Below are 18,230 nucleotides of genomic sequence, written 5' to 3' on the forward strand. Positions count from 1 at the left end.
GGACCCTGGGATCGTGACCTGAGCCGAAGGCAGACACTTAACGACTGAGCCACTCAGGCGCCCCTGCTTGACTGGTTTTGAGTCTCATATTTTTTATGGGGCTCTCATACATATGAAATCAAATTTTTTCACCTGTTAATCTGTCTTTTGTCAATCTAATTATTATACCAGCCAAAGAACCTAGAAAGGAAGAAGGGACAATTTCTCCTCCCTTACACCAAACACCTCTCTTTTAAGGGCTGATTCTTCATTTTAATGCTTCTGTATTTTATGCTAAGTTGACTTGTGGGAAGTTAACCATTTTTTCTTCTGTATTATTCCCTTCCTTAAGCATCATGAGCCATATATGAAACTTCTACTACATATCATGCACTTACACTTGTTTCATATAATCCCACATTGCAAGCCCTATAGGAGTTTTAGAAATAAGAAAACAGAGGCTCACAGAACCCAAGTCTTTGGCAAAGGTCACTCTGTTAGTAAGGGCTTTTGACTCCAGGCCTGCTTGTCTCCAAAACTATGTCCTTTCCTCCATGATACACTTGGAAAGAGGGGGATCCACCCATCTCAAGCTTTGAGCTCCCATCTTCCTCATCCTCTGTGGTGGATGATGGGTGGTAGAGTGGGCATTGCTTTTCTTTTCCTAGCTTCGGTCACATACTGAAGTTTCTCTTTGCCTCAATTTCAACATTTGTAGAATGGACATAAGTACCCCAGACTAGCTTGCCTCATGGGAGTCATGTGAGGCATGTAAAGTATGGGGCTCTCATACATATGAAATCAAATTTTTTCATTTGTTAATCTGTCTTTTTGTCAATCTAATTATTTTATTTTTTTCTTTTAAAGATTTTATTTATTTATTTGACACAGAGAGAAAGACAGCAAGAGAGGGAACACAAGCAGGGGGAGTGGGAGAGGGAGAAGCAGGCTTCCCGTGAAGCAGGGAGCCCGATGCGGGGCTCGATCCCAGGACCCTGGGATCATTACCTGAGCCGAAGGCAGATGCTTAACAACTGAGCCACCCAGGCACCCTGTCAATCTAATTATTATACCAGCCAAAGAACCTAGAAAGGAAGAAGGGACAATTTCTCCTCCCCTACACCAGCCACCTCTCTTTTAAGGGCTGATTCTTCATTTTTTATGTAATGAAAAACTTTACTTTACTTTGCATGAAAGCAACCAGCTCCTTGCAAGAGGTTGTGAGATGTGGATAGCAGTGGGAGAAGGGTGTCTTAGAAAACTCACCCATTTTTGGGACGTTCACCTTACTCAGGAAATCTCCACCCTCCTAACCAATTGTGCCCTGTTTCCATGTTGCCCCTTCTAATGCTTTGTAAAACTTGGTCTTGCCCGAAACCCTTTGAGAAGACTATTCCACTGCTTCTGAGTCACTGCACTCCCCCAATCCATGGGTTACTTTCTTTTGAATAAAGGACTTCAAACAAAACTGTTTTAGCTTTGTCATTTGACAGTTTACACCCCTCAGATCTGGGGCATCAGATCCCTTCCCAATATCTTCATTCAAGATGTGTCCAGAAACATATCAAAAGCAACCATCCTCCAGCCCATGTTTTTCATTTCATTAAAAAGGTAAACTCTAAAAAGGGAGGCAGGCATTATGTCTATTTTATTTGCCAGACTGACCTGGCAGAGATCCTCAATAAATATTAGTTGAATGAATCCTGCGACTTTAAATATTTACACATGATCACCCCTAATTCCAAGTCTTTTATAATAGATTCTAAATGTGTCTTCAGGTTCAGTTCTCCATTGAAATGGGCTTCTGAACAGGCCCTATGGCCCTGGCTTCTCACTTGCAGCACAGAGTGTAAATGAAGCTGAGGCCATGGTTCTTGTCTTCAGGTCAGGCACACTTTGGAGTATCCATCCAGCCAAACCCAGTCTTCTGCCTGGCTTCTCTGTCCTTATGCCCTTTGGCTCCCAAGTCCTATGGCTCCACACCTGACTCTGGTTATTGGGAATTTGTGGTCAGATCTGCTGCTAATGCTCACAGAAGTCATTCATGAGGAACCAATTTCATGAGAGCAGAGAGCACACCTGAGCAAAATCAGTGTAAGCTCAGCACAGTGCCAGGCACATAGGTAATGAGTTGGTTAATGAATCCATTTCTGGCTGCTACATCTGCTTTTTCTGGAAATATCTGCCGTTCCTATGTTCTCACTCTTTTGGCCACCAGACTCTCCGTCTAGTCTTGATCTCCAAACTCTGGAATGGGAGTTGTCATTCATATGATGGACAGTACATTTACATTTCAATAGAGATACGTCTAAGCCTCTTGCTTGGGGCTGGCTGATAAATTCACAATAATATTTCCAGGAAGGGATAGTTACACATTTGGGGTTTGAGGAGATTTCTCAGGAGAGGATGGAATTAGGAACTCAAATCTGAAGGAGCATAGAAGATAGTTATTCTGGAAGGAAGTCAGTGTTCTTTATTCTTCCTCAATATTTCTGGTCAATTCAGTGATTTTTTAAAAATTTTCTTTGAGACGAGGCAGAAGGGATGCACTGCTGTTTAGATGACATTCTCATAGGCAAATAACCTTGGTGTGTCTGATGATGTGGGTGGAGAGTGGGGTTTCTCCATCTGTTAGGCAGATACAAAGATGCAGATTGTTGGAGGTGGGAAGGTGCTGGATCCCACCAGGAGACCCCACCATCCCAGACACCCTTCCTTGCCAAGGTCACCCAACCCAAACCTCTCGCTATAGAGAAACTATTACTAAAGGTTAAACCACATATACTTTGCTGAATGCTTAATGAACTGAACTTTACTTCCAATAATCCTATTACTTTCCTACTACTATGCAAACTGTTTTGCTCATTCTCATCTTTTCTAACCTGGCTGGGAGGGGAGATAAGAAGGTCGCACTGCTTCTGCCAGGTGTGAAACATGAAGGAATAAGCTTTAAAGCTTAGCACGTTAGTAGTTTGACTGGGGAGAGGGTGCAAACCATATGTAACATAGCTAGACCAAAGAAAAGTAACAGAAATCTCTCCTGCCTCCAGCTTACTGGTGGCTCAGAAGCAAGCTGGAGTTGTCTCCCCAGCAATCCCTCCCCTCTGAGGCACAGCCCAAGCCATGGACTTTTCTCCATCCAAATCCTCAGGATCCTACTGATTTTCTTGATCATCCCTACCTAGAACCTCTCTCCCTCTCTATTTGTTCCATATTACTCCATTCAACTCCTAAAACATAATTCTCATTTATTCCATATATTCTTGTGTAACCCTAAGCAAAGGGAATGGGGATGTACTGGGAAAATTTTTAATATCAGAGAATACAAGAACACTGGGGCCCAAGACATTTTCAGCTAAGCTTGAACCAGGAAAAAGAATGAGACAAGTAAGGTGAATCTCAGCTCTAAAGCTTCTTACCTTTTGAGGTATTTGCACAGAGGAATAAAGTGTATTTACTGGATTTTCCTCTGGAATAATGTTCTATTAAAAAGAGAAAAAAAATCATAGGGTCACCTAGACAAGCCCAAAGAGACACCCAGAATCCAGAAGGGAAAACAGAGGTAGGAGGAAGGGCAAGAAGGAAGAGAGGTTCTGGACCAGGAATGGGGAAGAGGGAGGAGCTCTTGTTGGTGAGTGCAAGAAGCAATTGCCTGATTTTTAAACTGTGTTGTGTTTAAATAAATTTAAAAATGTGTAAGATATAGAAGTCCCATGAGCTAGGAGCAGCCTAAGGTGATTGAAGGATAATTTGAAGTAATGTTGCTAATGTTGCAAGTAAACTTTTCTATTAGCTTAAAGGGCCGTTGGAGCAAATATATGAGGATGACCGATGGGTCAAAACAATAAAACTACAATGACAGCAATAGCAAAAACAACTTCCAGGCTGGAGAAAAGTATCCTGGGTCAGTGAAGTTTCTTCCTGAACACCCAGGACAGTCCTGTGGTCTCCTGGGAGTGTGTCTTGAGCAGAGAAGAAGGAGGATGGTGATAAAGCAATCGGTTTTGACATAAGCCAGGCTGTGTGGAGCCCAGAGCAGTCTCTTCTGTGAAGCAGAAAGGAGCTCTCAGGACACTAACAGCTTCAAAAGAAAGTGTAACGTCTCCTCTCAGGAAAGTTGTAGGTAAACACAGGAAGATGCAACCTGAAACACCAAGGGCTGCACTGAAGCTGGCATTCTGAGGCCCCAAAGTGCTTTTATTTCTTCACTAAATGGGCCAATGGGGAAAAGTGCTCTATGGCCTCTAAGGAACTAGCCCAGGTGGGACTACAGTGATTCCTGGCGGCCTTTCAAAGTTGTCTATCTAGGTCATGTCTCCAAATTGTCTTATTATTTCAGTTTCTTTAAACTTTATTCTTATCATCTTCTTTTCAAAGAGTTTCCTTTGAATTGACAATGTGTTTGTTTACCTCAGCTTGGTGACCCACGCCTAGAAAGCCTTGAGTGTGGGCCTAGAGCCTTCTGGAAGTGTGGGCCCCTGAGCCTTCTGATGGAAAAGGCATCTCTATAGCCAGTGTTCTGACACCGTAACTCAAACATCAGGCCAAAGTCACACTTCCCTACCTGCTGTGCTTTGCAAAAGGAATTTGGCCTGTTGAGTGGCCCTTGTGAGCTGTGAAGGGAAGAGAGGATTCCACAGGTCACAGAGTGAGCATTACTGGCCGGGTCAGAACCAGGGGCTCAGAACAAGAGGTCACTGACTCCTGCATGAGAAAGTATTCATAAGGACTTAAGGAGACACAGGTGTGTTGAGTTTCAAGGGCTATACATCCTCATATTCCATGTTGCCCAAGTCCACAGAGAAATCTCAACTAAAGTAAGGAGGGCCTTAGAGAGGAAGATCAGGTCCCAGAAAAGATGGGAAAGGACTCACATTAACGTAGGTGATTGTGTCATACACTGGAGTCTCTCCAGAAGAGGGGTAGGAGTTAAGAACTTCCTGATGAGTATCTTTTCCCTTCTTCTCTTCAATGGGCTCTGAAACCAAGGTGGGAGAGAATCAGAGCTGACCCTCTTTGATTCACCACCCCCACCAGCCTACCCCCTGGAAGACCCACTTAGCGTGACCATGCTGGTTTCCCTACAACTGATCACCATGCTGGTTTCTGGGACATGGGACTTTCCGTGCTACACCCAGGGAAATCCCATAATGAACTGTTTACCCTGGTTTCTTCACTTCCCAATTTGTGGACCAAGGCAGCCAAAGGGGAAGCAGAGAAAGTCAGAGACACTTTCAGAGTGCTTTCAAGAGGGAGGAAAGATCTTAACACCTACAATTTATACACAACTGATGCTTAGGTCCCTCCCCAACACTCCACATGGACAGTATCGGGGAAGCTGAGAAGAAAAAATCAGTAGGAGGGTTTAGGGATGCAGAGCATGGGGTTTGGCATGGAGAGACAGAGGTAGCCTTCTCCAGGAAGAGTGTGTCTAGACTGAGGTGGGGAGTAAAGAGAGGTCTCTGGAGTTGATCCAATGAGGAGGACTGGGTATGGTTTGGGGTCTCTAACCAGGGATAGGGATTGGAAGGGCTGACTGGAGTGTGTTGGTGTATGGGACCTCAGAGTTGGAAGCCATCGCCTCCCAGGTCTGAGGAACAGAGTCAGCAGTATAAGGCTTGTGTCAGTAGGAGGACCACACCAGTAAGTCCCTCTTGGGGGAAAGAGAGGGGTGAGCACTGGAGAGGGAACTAGGAGGACTTTGGACTTAGAAGATAAGTTATGGACTCAAGCACTCTCTTACTCCAGAATTAAGGAGTGCAAGATGATTGTGTTCTCCTTGAGTACACAGAATATGGCCTCTTCATTTCTGTATCCTTAGTGCCTAGTACCAATTCCAGCACACAGTTCAACATATGTTTGTTGAAGAAATGAGGGAGCAAATGCATGAATGAGGCTGAAGGCAAAAATAGTGCATGCTCTACCTTTTTTTCTTTCTCTTCGCATAATTAGAATAACTGGCACCAGGGCAAAGACACTGAACAGGAAGAGCACCCCCAGGACATACAGGACCATGGAGGATTCTGAGTCATCAGCAGCACCTTTAATGAGAGAATGGGTAGAGGCACAGGGAAGGGAGAAGAGTCAGCTAGGGAAAATGACCCAACTTGTGGAGCAACTGCCACCTTCCTCCCAGTCTGGTGACTTCCCAGGGGCCTCCAGTCTTCATGGGCTGTTCCCATGGGGACCAGGAGCTGAAGAAGGTATAGGTCCTGAGACAGAGGCTCCTGGAGAGAGAGGAGAGACCGTTACCTTCACAGAGCTTCCAGGCAAAGATGGGGTTTGAAGAATTGCTGCTGATGGGGTTCCTGGCCACACAGATGAAGGTCATGCCCTTTTTTCCCAGCCTCCAGGATATAGAGAGAATGGGGCCATTATGGGACTCATTGGCTGTCTGCCCCAGGGACTCCCAACTGTAGGTCACATCCTCTCCTCCCTGGTCCATGAAGCATGTCAAATTAGTCACACAGGTGCCATTCTCATTGTTCTGCAGACCCATGATAACTTTGGGCTTTGACAGGTGCTCTGCAAAAGAGAAACGGACAACCAAGGGTGGAAACTATGCCTTTTCTGAATTATTCTTGTAAAGCTTGGACCTGATTCTCTGGGGTGCTACAGAGTGGAGAGGAAGAAGCAATTCATAGCAGAATTCTCATTCTTTTTTTTTTTTTTTAAGATTTTATTTATTTATTTGAGAGAGAGAGAGAGAGAGAGAGAGAGAGAGCACATGAGAGGGGGAGGGTCAGAGGGAGAAGCAGACTCCCTGCCGAGCAGGGAGCCCGATGCGGGACTCGATCCCAGGACTCTAGGATCATGACCTGAGCCGAAGGCAGTCGCTTAACCAACTGAGCCACCCAGGCGCCCCAGAATTCTCATTCTTATCTGGGAAAGAGAACTGTCTAGGTCGGCTTTCCTAGTTATATAAAAACAACAGTAACAATAGAAATAATAATAATAATTCAACAAGAATGCAGCTGCCATTTTTGAAGCAAAGCTATATGGCCAGCCTTGTGCTAGATGCATTTTAGATGTGAGCTAATTTTATCTTTTTTAGAGGCTCCCTATTCCTCTGTCTTCAGGCTTCCTTGAAGAGACTTTCACTTTACTCTCCAGGAGAGAATAGTATGGGAATACTATTTCTGGCCCTCCTCTCTTTCTCGTGCTCATTGTTCTCCCTGAGAGGATGAGCAATCGGTTCATTGATGAGATGGAAAGAGTCTGACATCCAACATCATTTCTTTATTACCTCTCTCTATTTTGAGCTGTTAAGATTGCTGTCTAAATGTGGTTTGCCCTTCTTTCCCACCCCCAGCTAGTTTGACTGCATACCCTCTGTTCCTTTCAACTATGTCTATATGGAGGACACACCTGGATCAAGGTACATGGCCTAACTCTTAAGGGCAAACCTGGAGGCCCATCTCTGGTTGTCCCTGATGCTACAGCTCAGTGAGTAAGGCAGCTATTCTTGTAATTGGTTGAGTAATTGTTTTGTAAGTTCATCTTCCCTGAATGGGCTCCAAGGTCTAGACTTTGGGGGAAAATATTTCTCCTATCTAGCTTCACCAGAAAAAATAAAGCTGATATTTTTATCTTCCTTTTGATTCTTGTGTGGATTTTTCAATTGGTTGGAATCTGTAGGGAAAGAGGTATAATTGATGTTTATACACAATAATCTTTCTAAGATAGGTATCACCTTCCTCCCCATTACAGATATGGAAATGAAATTTCACGGAGCTTAAGTAACCTGGCTAAGGCCATGCAGTTAGTAGGTAGAGAAGCCAGCATTTGACTTGTGTGATCACTGCTTCCCCTATCACCCGTCCTCTACACTACACTGCCTCTTGCAGAATCTTTGAGTAGGAAGGGGCCTGAGGGGTGAGCTACATTTACTTCATCCATGCAGGAGTTCCCTCTTCCACATTCTTGCCAAATGTTTATCCAACCTTTGCTTGAACATCTCCAATATCAGAGAGTTTACCACTTTATGAAGGCAGTCATCCACCTTTGGAACTAATTCTGCTCACCATAGACACGCAGCCCATACCGCTGGATGAAGGGGTCTTTGAGGGAAGAACTGTATATCACCACGCGGTAATCACCCGAGTCACTCTTATCCAGTTTGCTGAGCTTCAGGGAATAGTTTCCATGTAGGAAGTCCAGCCTTTCCTTGTTATGACTCTGGGTCACTATGACATTGGCTTGTTTGTCTGGTGTTTTTGGCTGTATGGTGATGAGAGGGGTTGTGTTGAAGATCCAGACAAGGCTATCAATCTGAATTCCTGGGAGCTTCAGAGGGAAAGTCACAGACCCACCAAGGTCACCAACCAGTTTTTTCAGAGCTCCAGAGGTTGCTGGCCCTGCAGACACAGAGAACCATAAAATAAACCTAAGTCCCTGCCCTTGCCACCAATTACTCACCTGTTTTGGGTCCTGGGAAGGTCCCAAGAAACCCTCTGGGGCCAACCCAACCAGCCCCTGGGAAGCCCTTTGAAACCTCACTCACACAAAGGCATTGAGGTCAGAATGCTTTGCCTGAAAGGAGGGACTGCAGGTGAACCCACCCCTTCCCAGAGACCTCAGGCTGGAAAGACCATTCTCTGAGGTAGGTCATGAGGCCCAGCTCCATCTTGGACAAGTTCCTGTTAGGGGACAAGTGGGGAGGTTACTGTCCAATCCTCCCTTTGGACTCCCAGATTGCTCCTGGAGAGCTGACTTTGATGCAGATGCAGAAGCAGCAGCTTGCCTGGCATAGGGGCAGTGGTTCTCAAGCAGAGATCGGGACACTGGGAAGGGAGCTCTAAGTTCTTAATGATAACAATAGCTGGGAAGCTGCGGGTGTTTCATCTTCTGTTTTATGATAGTTCTGTTTTATGATAGATTAGAGTGCGAAATCATCCCCGAGTGAGGTTCTCATTCACTTTAATTTCAGTGTCCTTCCTTGAGTGGAAAGGCCAAAGAGCACTGGACGCCCTACAGTATGCCTAGACTGACTCATGATGCTCACCCCCAACTACTAGGAGTTGTAGTGGGGGTTCACTTCCCCAAGAAGTTTTTGTTTCACCACAATCTTAGTTCACCTCAAAAAGTATGACTTATAAACAACCGCCACTGGTTATGTGGTTCCAGGTGGAAAACAGCTGTGGCTGTGGAAAAAGCTTCCAGAAGTGGCCCACGGAGCATTTCCAGTAAACAAGTGTGGGGAATGAGTCTTCTACCTGTTAAGATCTGAGGGACAGACTCGAGATAGCACAGAGCAGAAAGGAAATTTAGAAGTACACAGTCAGTAAGAGGCAGAGCCCCCATCAGTACCCACGGGATCAAGGCCCCATCCATCGTCGCTTACAAATGAGAAAAACAAACAACAGAGATTGAGAGAAAGTATTCAAGGGATCACAAATAGTGGCAAAACTAAAACCAGAACCCAAGTCTTCTTAAAGGTGTTCTCCATGCAAGTACAAAACCCAGTTATTTTCCCTTCTACCTCTTAACATAATGCATCATGCTGAGATGTCTAAGAGAAGTTTTATTAATTCCATCATGGAAAGCACAAAAAAGAAGAAACAAGGAAAATCTTTTTAAGTCATTTCTACACCCAATGTAGGGCTCAAACTCACAACCCTAAGATCAAGAATCACACACTCCCCTGAGAGAGCCAGCCAGGTGCCCCAGGAAAATCTTTTTAAAATCTAACAAAGCAACAAGCTATAGGCTCCTGACAGTTGTATTATAATGAGGCAGCTGCTGGGCTGCACTATGACTTATGTAGGCTGTATTCACTTTTGCCTTAGTTGGTCCTTCATCCGTAAAAAAATATTAAAAATTATATTTTATGACTGCATTGGTATAAAAATGAATGTAATGCCAGCTGCATTCATTATTACATATTAATTATTATTATTATATTTATTTTTCTTCTGATTCTGAAAGAAATTCAAACTATTGTGGGCCCTGGACATTGTGCCTAATTGGCTCTGTGCGATTGACCAAGCATCCAGGTTCTACTTCATGTCAAAGCTTGATCTGTTACCATATTTTTTTTTAATTGAAATATAGTTGACATACAATAATTATATTAGTTTTAGGTGTACAACATAGTAATTCAACAATTCTATACATTATGCAGTGTTCACCATGATAAGTGTAGCCACCATACTAAGTTATTACAACGTTATTGACTCTATTCCCTGTGCTGTACTTTTCATCTCTGTGACTTATTTATCTTATAGCTGGAGGTTTGTACCTCTTCATCTTCTTCACCTATTTCACTCATCCCCTCACCCCTTCTTCTGTCTGGCAACCACCAGTTTGTTTTCTGTATTTATGAGTCTGTTTCTCTTTTTGTTTCTTTGTTTTAGACTCCACATATGAGTAAAATCATATGGTATTTGTCTTTCTCTGCCTGACTTATTTCACTTAGCATAATACCCCCTGGGTCCATCCATGTTGTTGGAAATGACAAGATTTCATTCCTTGTGATGGCTGAGTAATATTCCATTGTGTATATATACCACATCTTCTTTATCCCTTCACCTATTGAGAGACATGTGGGCTGCTTCCATATATTGGCTATTATAAATGATGCTGCAATAAACACAGGGGTGCATATATCTTTTTGAATTACTGTCTTTATTTTCTTTGGGTAAATACCCAGTGGCAGAAATACTGGATCATAGGGTATTTCTATTTTTAACTTTTTGAGAAAACTGCGTACTGTTTTCTACAGTGGCTACACCAATTTACATTCCCACCAACAGCGTGCTAGGATTGCCTTTTCTCTGTACCCTTGCCAACACTTGTTATAGTCTTTTTGATACTAACCATTCTGACTGGTATGAGCTGGTATCTCATTGTGGTTGATTTGCATTTCCCTGATAATGAGTGATGTTGAGCATCTTTTCATGTGTTTGTTGGTCATCTGTATGTCTTCTTCGGAAAAGTGTCTATTCTGGTTCTCTGTCCATTTTTAATTGGATTATTTGGGTTTTTTGGTGTTGAGTCTTATAATCATATTTTCTACCACCCTGGCACTGATGTAACTCATTCCCCTTCTAGCAAGAGACAAATTCCTGTACTGGCCTATCCAGATATCTAAAATTGCTTCACTAGAGATTTATATCTATAGTCCCTGTTAAAACTCAACTACTCCGGGGCACCTGGGTGGCTCAGTTGTTAAGCGTCTGCCTTTGGCTCAGGTCATGATCCCAGAGTCCTGGGATTGAGCCCTGCATCGGGCTCCCTGCTCCGCAGGAAGCCTCCTTCTCCTTCTCCCACTCCCCCTGCTTATGTTCCCTCTCTCGCTGAGTCTCTCTCTGTCAAATAAGTGAATAAAATCTTTAAAAAAACCCCAAAACTCAACTACTCCAGAAATAGTTCCCGATATAGTTACTATGCATTAGGGTTGACTCTGTGCCAACATTTATTGTAGAGATTATGCCTAATACCTAAAGCAATCCTGAAAACTAGGAATTTTGATCCTTTTACACAGGGATCAGCAACCTATACAGTCCACGGGCCAAATGTGGCCTGCTGCCTATTTTGGTAAATCAAATTTTATTTGGACACAGCCAGCCATGTTCTTTTTTTTTTTTTTTAATTTTATTTATTTATTTATTTTAGAAAGAGCGAGAGAGCTGGGATAGGGAGGAACAGAGGGGGAGGGAGAGGGACAAGCAGACTCTGTGCTGAGTGCAGAGCCTGTTGAGGGGCTCCATCCCATAACCCTGAGATCATGACCCGAGCTGAAACCAAGAATAGGATGCCCAACTAACTGAGCCAGCCAGGTGCCCCAGGACACAGCCATGTTCTTTCATTTACATATTATCTATTGCTGCTTTTCCACTACAAAGGCTGAGTTGAGTAGTTGCAACAGAGATTATATTGCCTGCAAAGACTAAAACATTTACTATTTGACCCTTTACAGCAAAAGTTTGTTAAGTCCTGATTGATGAGAAAACTGAGATTCAAAAAAACCTAAATAACTTGTCCAAAGGCACAAAGCTAGTAAGTGATGATTTGAGGATTTAACTCAATGTCACTCTCTCTCCGGAGGCTGCGGTCTTTCCACTATGGCTCAGTTTGAAGGCCCTGGAGCCTTGTGCCCGCTCCAGCCCTCTCCCTCCCTCCCTTTCAGCAGTGAGGGCTCAGGTGTCAATTCTGAAGCCCTTGTGTCTCACAGAATCCAATTTCCCCTTCATGTCCTTTGGTGACCTTTCTTTCTTTCTCTCTCTTCCTTCCTTCCTTCCTTCCTTCCTTCCTTCCTTCCTTCCTTCCTTCCTTCCTTCCTTCCTTTCTTTCTTTCTTTCTTCTTTCTTTTTTAAAGATTTTATTTATTTATTTGATATATATAGAGAGAGCACAAGTAGGCAGAGAGGCAGACAGAGGGGCAGGCAGAAGGAGAGGAATAAGCAGGCTCCCCGCTGAGCAGAGAGCCCGACGTGGGGCTCGATCCCAGGACCCTGGGATCATGACCTGAGCCGAAGGCAGATGCTTCACCGACTGAGCCACCCAGGAACCCGGAGGTGACCTCCTTTTAAGCACAAGTGCTCTACCAGTGCTCCAGAGAAAGGGAATCCTGATGTTATAAAATGTTGACCTAGTTCCTTGATTACAGTTTTGGGATTTTTTTTTTAATTCAAAGATTTTTATCTATTTATTTGAAAGAGAGAGTGCACATGCATGAGCAGGGGAAGGGGCAGAGGGAGAAGCAATCTTCCGGCTGAGCAGGGAGCCAGATGCAGGGCTCAATCCCAGGACTCTGCAATCAAAACCCAAGCCAAAGGTAGCCGCTTAACTGACTGAGCCACCTGGGCGCCCCTACATTTTGGGATCTTACTAACTTTTTTTTTGCTAAATTTGTCTCCAAAAGTACTGGCTTCTCCCCCTGGGTAAATGCCTTTTTGGGGGGCTGATTCCTGTTTTCGAACATTTCTGCCTCCTCACCCCCATCAGTCAGTGCATTTATACTTTGGATCCCTCAAGTCTTTATTAAATCATTCTGTTAAGTAATCTGATTTTTCAAAAAGCTGCTCCCCTGCATCCCTAAATACTAAAGCAGGATGGTTTCCGGTTGCTCTGTCTTTGATAATTTCAACGGTGTCAAAATAGTCCCAGTACATGCTACAAAGTCAGTGTCAGTTTGAATTTTTGACTGATCATCTAATGTTTGCATCCTTTTACTTCAACAATAAGGTGAATATTTTGCAGTCAAATAAAGATTGGTTATCACTTGGCTCCAAATAGGTGCAACCCTGGATTTTCACACAAGATTTGGGGGAGATGTTTAAACTGGGGAGCTGGCAAACTGCAAGGATATTACTTTAGTACTATAGCATGTGTGCACACATTTAGACATGGGTAATCATTCTTTTCACTTCTTCAGACATGTTGTGCTATATTCTTTGTGTGAATGCCAAGACAGGTGAATTTTGTGTGAGAATATTAAAAAATGTCTCCAAATTCATTGCTTCTTGTTAGGATGAAATTGGAAGATGACACAGTGCAAATTGTCAACACAAGCCTAGAGGGAGTATATTGTTTCTATCTTAATTATATCTATAGGATGAATAGAGGGGTCATGAAAGAAGAAAGTAGCTCCATGCCATTCCCCAAGTGTGAGTTCAGACGATAAGGGGAGGGGTTAATGAGTGCTAGCCAGTTTTGTTTCCTCTTCTGTGGAAAGAGTTTCCCATAGTTGACTGTGAAAAGGGATCCAGAAACAAGAGACTTCTCTCAGCTATCCAAGGCTGACCTGAAGTTCCGCATTCTGTGATGGCTTTTCCACCTGCAGCAGTCTTACCAAGTTTTATCTTGCCCATGTAGGTCATGTTTTCTTAATTCAGTCATTCTTTCCGCTAGCAAGAATTTATTTAGTTCCATATTTGTGCCACGCACTGTCTAGGAGCTGAGGATATAACTAGGGAAGGATACAATCCTGACCCTTGTACTCATGGAGTGAGGAGATAGCCATTAAATAAGTGGCTGTATGGGTTATGAAAGGGGATGTAGTAGGCACTTGGGGAACCTACAATACAGAGATTGAACGTCATCTGTAAAATTGAAAGACTCTAGAGAATGAGTGGCTACTAACACCCACCTACAAAGCCTAGGAGGATTGGACCTCATGAAATTCATCTACCCTCCCACCTAGATCAGTGTAGTGAATGTCCTAACTTGCCTTTTCTGCATCCACTTCATCCTTTCCTCATTTTATAGCAGCCAAGTGTGTCAGGTAAGACTGACAGGAACCCAGCTCAAGTGGTAGCCTTCCTCTGGCATGGTAATTAGTTCAGCAGTATCACATGACCTGGGCTGACTTATCTGAGAAACCCCGGGGTTTTGCTGAAGGGCAAGATGACCATATGATGCTGTGGGAAGATATGAAGCTGGGGACCACTTGCTATCACCAGACAAGCAGCCAGGTCTCCTCCCTCACCTGACCCCCAGTTTCCTTTGTACCTCACATTTTTGTTTGTGCTTTATCCTTCTCTCTGCCCATCCAAATCATATTCAAGACCTATAAAACCTAGTTCAAAGCCCTTCCCTGAACAAGTCTCCACCTCTTTCACCACACCTACCCCCCGAAATTCCACCACAAATATCACTTCTTTTTCCATTTTAAATTCCCCAGAAGGAGTTATTCTCCTGGATGATGATTGGACATACTATTTGTAGACCAATAATTGGTCTACAGGCATTAGGTTCCAGATTACCTGGTGGTAGGCTCTGGGGTTGCACCCAGGGAGGGGCGGGGATGGCCTCTCCTGCCAGGCAGCATGGAACAGTGTAAAGAGGTAGTGCTCTGGCCTAACTGGGAGTCAGAAGACCTGGGTTCATTCTGGTTCCTCTGTAATAAGCAACAAACACTTGGTATCACTCCTTAGCTCATAAACTGGTTTAAAGGGCATCATGTTTTTATCCTCAAAGTAACTCCATTAGATAGAGGTTAATTAAGCTCCATTTTATGGATGAGGACACTGGGGCTCCAAGATGCTGAATGATTTCCCCAAATTGGGAAGTGGCAGATGTGGGATGAGAAGCTGGTTGGTTCTTTTGTGTCGGAGGCTTGCATTCTTTCTACTACTGCCTTGCTATTTACCACTTTGAGTTATAATGTTGAGTTGAATGAGAGTCTCAACTCTCAAAGAGAAAAATAACCTTTCTTTGCCAGGACTTGGGGTGGATGAAAGGTGAATATGGATTTGACAGCATTTTGAGAAGTACAGAGCCTTCCACCACACAGTAGGAGGTGGGAGGGAAGGGCGAGGAGCAGTGTTATGAAACAGGCCTTGAGAAGGCTTCTCATTTTTAATTCTCATTTCCTCAAGGATGGCTAGAAGTGAGAAATAGATTTCCCAAAACTTCTCTGGATGGCCTCTCAGCAGGATAAGCTTTTCAGAGGTGGTCTGGAACCTAATGCCTATAGACCATTCACCGGCTAATTCACAGCACAACACTATGTCCAGTCACCATGCATGGTGAGATCTCCTGCACCAAGCATTCCCTGCCAACCTGCCTTTGGAGGTGGAGGGAGCAGGAGCAGGAGACCCTCTGTCTTCTGTCCTGGCCGAGACTCAGATATTTTGGAATCAAAAGAGTCAACCCTAAGATGCCCTTCATAACAGGAAGGTAAACAGCTCCTCCCCTTTGCCACCTCCTTTTCCTCTGGGTTATCACCTCCTCCCTTTCACCTGCTCCCCCCACAAGACTCAAGAGTTGAGTGGAGGGAAGGAGCTAGATTAAGAGGAAGGGACATCATCAGTACAGCCAGAATTAAGGGATGGTACCAAGGAGGAAGACTTCAAGGTAGGGGAGGATGTAAAGCTCACCTCCTGCTTGCCGGCATGGTCCCCAAGCATCTGTCCCTGGATGCAGTGCCTCCATGAGAATGTACCAGCATATCGTGGCATCCTCTTCATGGAAACCAGAGCATCTTAGAGCTGGGAGAGGTCTTAGGGACTACTTAGTCCCATCCCACTTCACAATGAGGAGACTGATGCTCCAAGGGTCATGGTGACATGCTCTAAGTCAGTGAAGCCAGAACTCCTAAGGCAGGGCTTCCCAAGCTATGCCCCCAACACCCCTGAGATCTGTAGCACTGCCTCAGTGTGTTTCTGAAGAGCTTAAGAGGGAGTAGGGGGAGATGAGTGAGGGGCAGAGCAGTAGGGAACTTGAATGTGAATGTGGCGGTTTAGGGCTGGAGTATTGGCAAAGGCGTGTGGCATATTGGGAGGTTTGCAAACCTCTGTTCCATGTGTATCAGTCTTGGCACTGATTTAAAATTCTCTTTCTGTGGTACATTAGTTAAGGGGAAGTTGGGTAAGGAGCAGTAGTTTCCAAAATTGGTTTTTTCTTTCTTAAGCAGGAGTTTGCTTTTATGAAACGAAATCTTATGCAGAATCAAACATGTAAATTACTGTATAGAGTCAAAGCCTCCCTGATGGAAGAGGAGTCCCTAAGCCTCCGCCCCATTACCCCTTCCCATCTCTCACCCCCTATACTTTCTTTTTTTTTTTTAAAGATTTTATTTATTTATTTGACAGAGAGAGAATGAGAGAGAGAGCACATGAGAGGGGGGAGGGTCAGAGGGAGAAGCAGACTCCCTGCCGAGCAGGGAGCTCGATGCGGGACTCGATCCAGGGACTCCAGGATCATGACCTGAGCCGAAGGCAGTTGCTTAACCAACTGAGCCACCCAGGCGCCCCCCCACCCCATACTTTCTTTAAGCTCTTCAGAAACACAATAGAGACACAATAAAGAAAAGATAAAGGACAATTTTGGACTCCTTTCAGGCATGGGCAATGTACCACACAGGCTGTCCACAGCCTCCTGGAGCAGGGCACACACATGTACCCTGCTGCCCACAGTTCAGGTTTCAGATGGACACCTGGGGTTTTGAAAAGCTCTGCTGTGTGCTCCCCCACTTCACCTTCAAGTTCCACTTCTGATCACTATTTCTATTCAGGGGGTGGTTTTTAAAGTGAAAACCTATTCTAGGACCACCTGCTTAGAACCAGGTGCTTCCTAAATATGCAACATTCTAGTGAACTCGAGGAGAGCAACAGTCTGCTGAACACTTAGTGAGGCCAGGTGGTGGGGAGGAAAGGATTGGGAGTACTGATTGACTATGGGGTCTTGGGCAGGTCACTTCAGGCAGGCTGGGGCACATATAAACATACCAGCCAAGTCCTCAGAGGGAGACTTCATGGTGGTACCCCATGAGTTTGATGACCAGAGAGATATTTCTAACTTATGGGGCTCCAGATCCTTTCTGAGAGCCCTGAGGATAGTAAAATCTTCAAAGACCAGAATCCTTGTGACAGGAACAGAAAAGTCCTCAGTCCTTCATGGTATTAGACATAAAGTATACCTACAGTGTGAGCTGGTTTTCTAAGTAGAGACTGATTGAATTGTTCAGTTAAGAGAGAAAATTCAAATGTTTCCTTCTACTAATATTGTTGTCATGCATAATCATTTAAAATATTTTTCTAAATATTTTCTAATACACTTCTAAATATATACTTATAAATATGTTTAAGTAGAAATATTTAAAATGTATATTTATAAATAAATAAATATACACCTGTCTGATCTCATTTTGATTTTAAAGTTGCCCTCAAAGGGAAGGAGGGCTAAGTCCCGGGGAAGATAACATTCTTTATTTAATTCATGACAGAATCTGGATTAGAACACAGGTCATTCTACTACCCAACACCCCTTCTTTCAGCCCTTCCTTCCCTGGGACAGTCAGAAGGGGAGGCTGTCCCCAGATTCATTCTTTCTCCTCTCTTTCTAGTTTCTTCCTGTCCTCTGATTTAGAAACCACAGATTACAAAAATATATTAAATGAAGTAGCAGAGCTTCCTGAGTTGGGCCAGAGTCCCAGAGTGGACCCAGAAGCCTAGAGGTATACCTCAGGATGGAGAAGGCAGTCAGAAGAACAGGAGAATATGGGCTCACCTGTGAGATGGCAGAGGAGAAGGATGAGGATGAAGCATGCTGGGGGACCAAGCATGTTGTTCTCTGGATGTCAGTCACTAAAATGAACTACTTCCCTCTCCGGTGCTCACATCTCTTCCCCAGCTAGCATTTGTAAAAGTAGGAGGGGTCATGAAATGAAAAGTGAGAATGAACTGTCTATAATTTCTTCCAATGTTATCTCACTTGTTAATTGTAGGTAGTCAATAAAGGATGGAAAAAATGAATTGAATCCCAAAGGTGATGAAGCCCCCCATTTTACAGATAAGGAAACATTG

General features: G+C 44.0%; 1 protein-coding gene across 1 annotated transcript; it reads right to left on the reverse strand.

Annotated features, from left to right (window-relative positions):
• Positions 1-1,630: 1,630 nt before the first annotated feature.
• Positions 1,631-17,994, reverse strand: SLAMF7 (SLAM family member 7). The gene is made up of 7 exons (XM_032397264.1): positions 17,935-17,994; positions 8,004-8,336; positions 6,232-6,504; positions 5,904-6,020; positions 4,854-4,957; positions 3,399-3,461; positions 1,631-2,607 (listed from the first exon to the last, which is right to left on the reverse strand). Exons 1-7 carry the CDS (start codon positions 17,987-17,989, stop codon positions 2,536-2,538), a joined length of 1,017 nt encoding a protein of 338 aa, XP_032253155.1. The 5' UTR covers positions 17,990-17,994; the 3' UTR covers positions 1,631-2,535.
• Between the last annotated feature and the right edge of the window lie 236 nt (positions 17,995-18,230).

Source organism: Phoca vitulina, unplaced genomic scaffold, assembly GCF_004348235.1.
Source record: "Phoca vitulina isolate PV1807 unplaced genomic scaffold, GSC_HSeal_1.0 scaffold97, whole genome shotgun sequence".
NCBI lineage: Eukaryota > Metazoa > Chordata > Mammalia > Carnivora > Phocidae > Phoca > Phoca vitulina.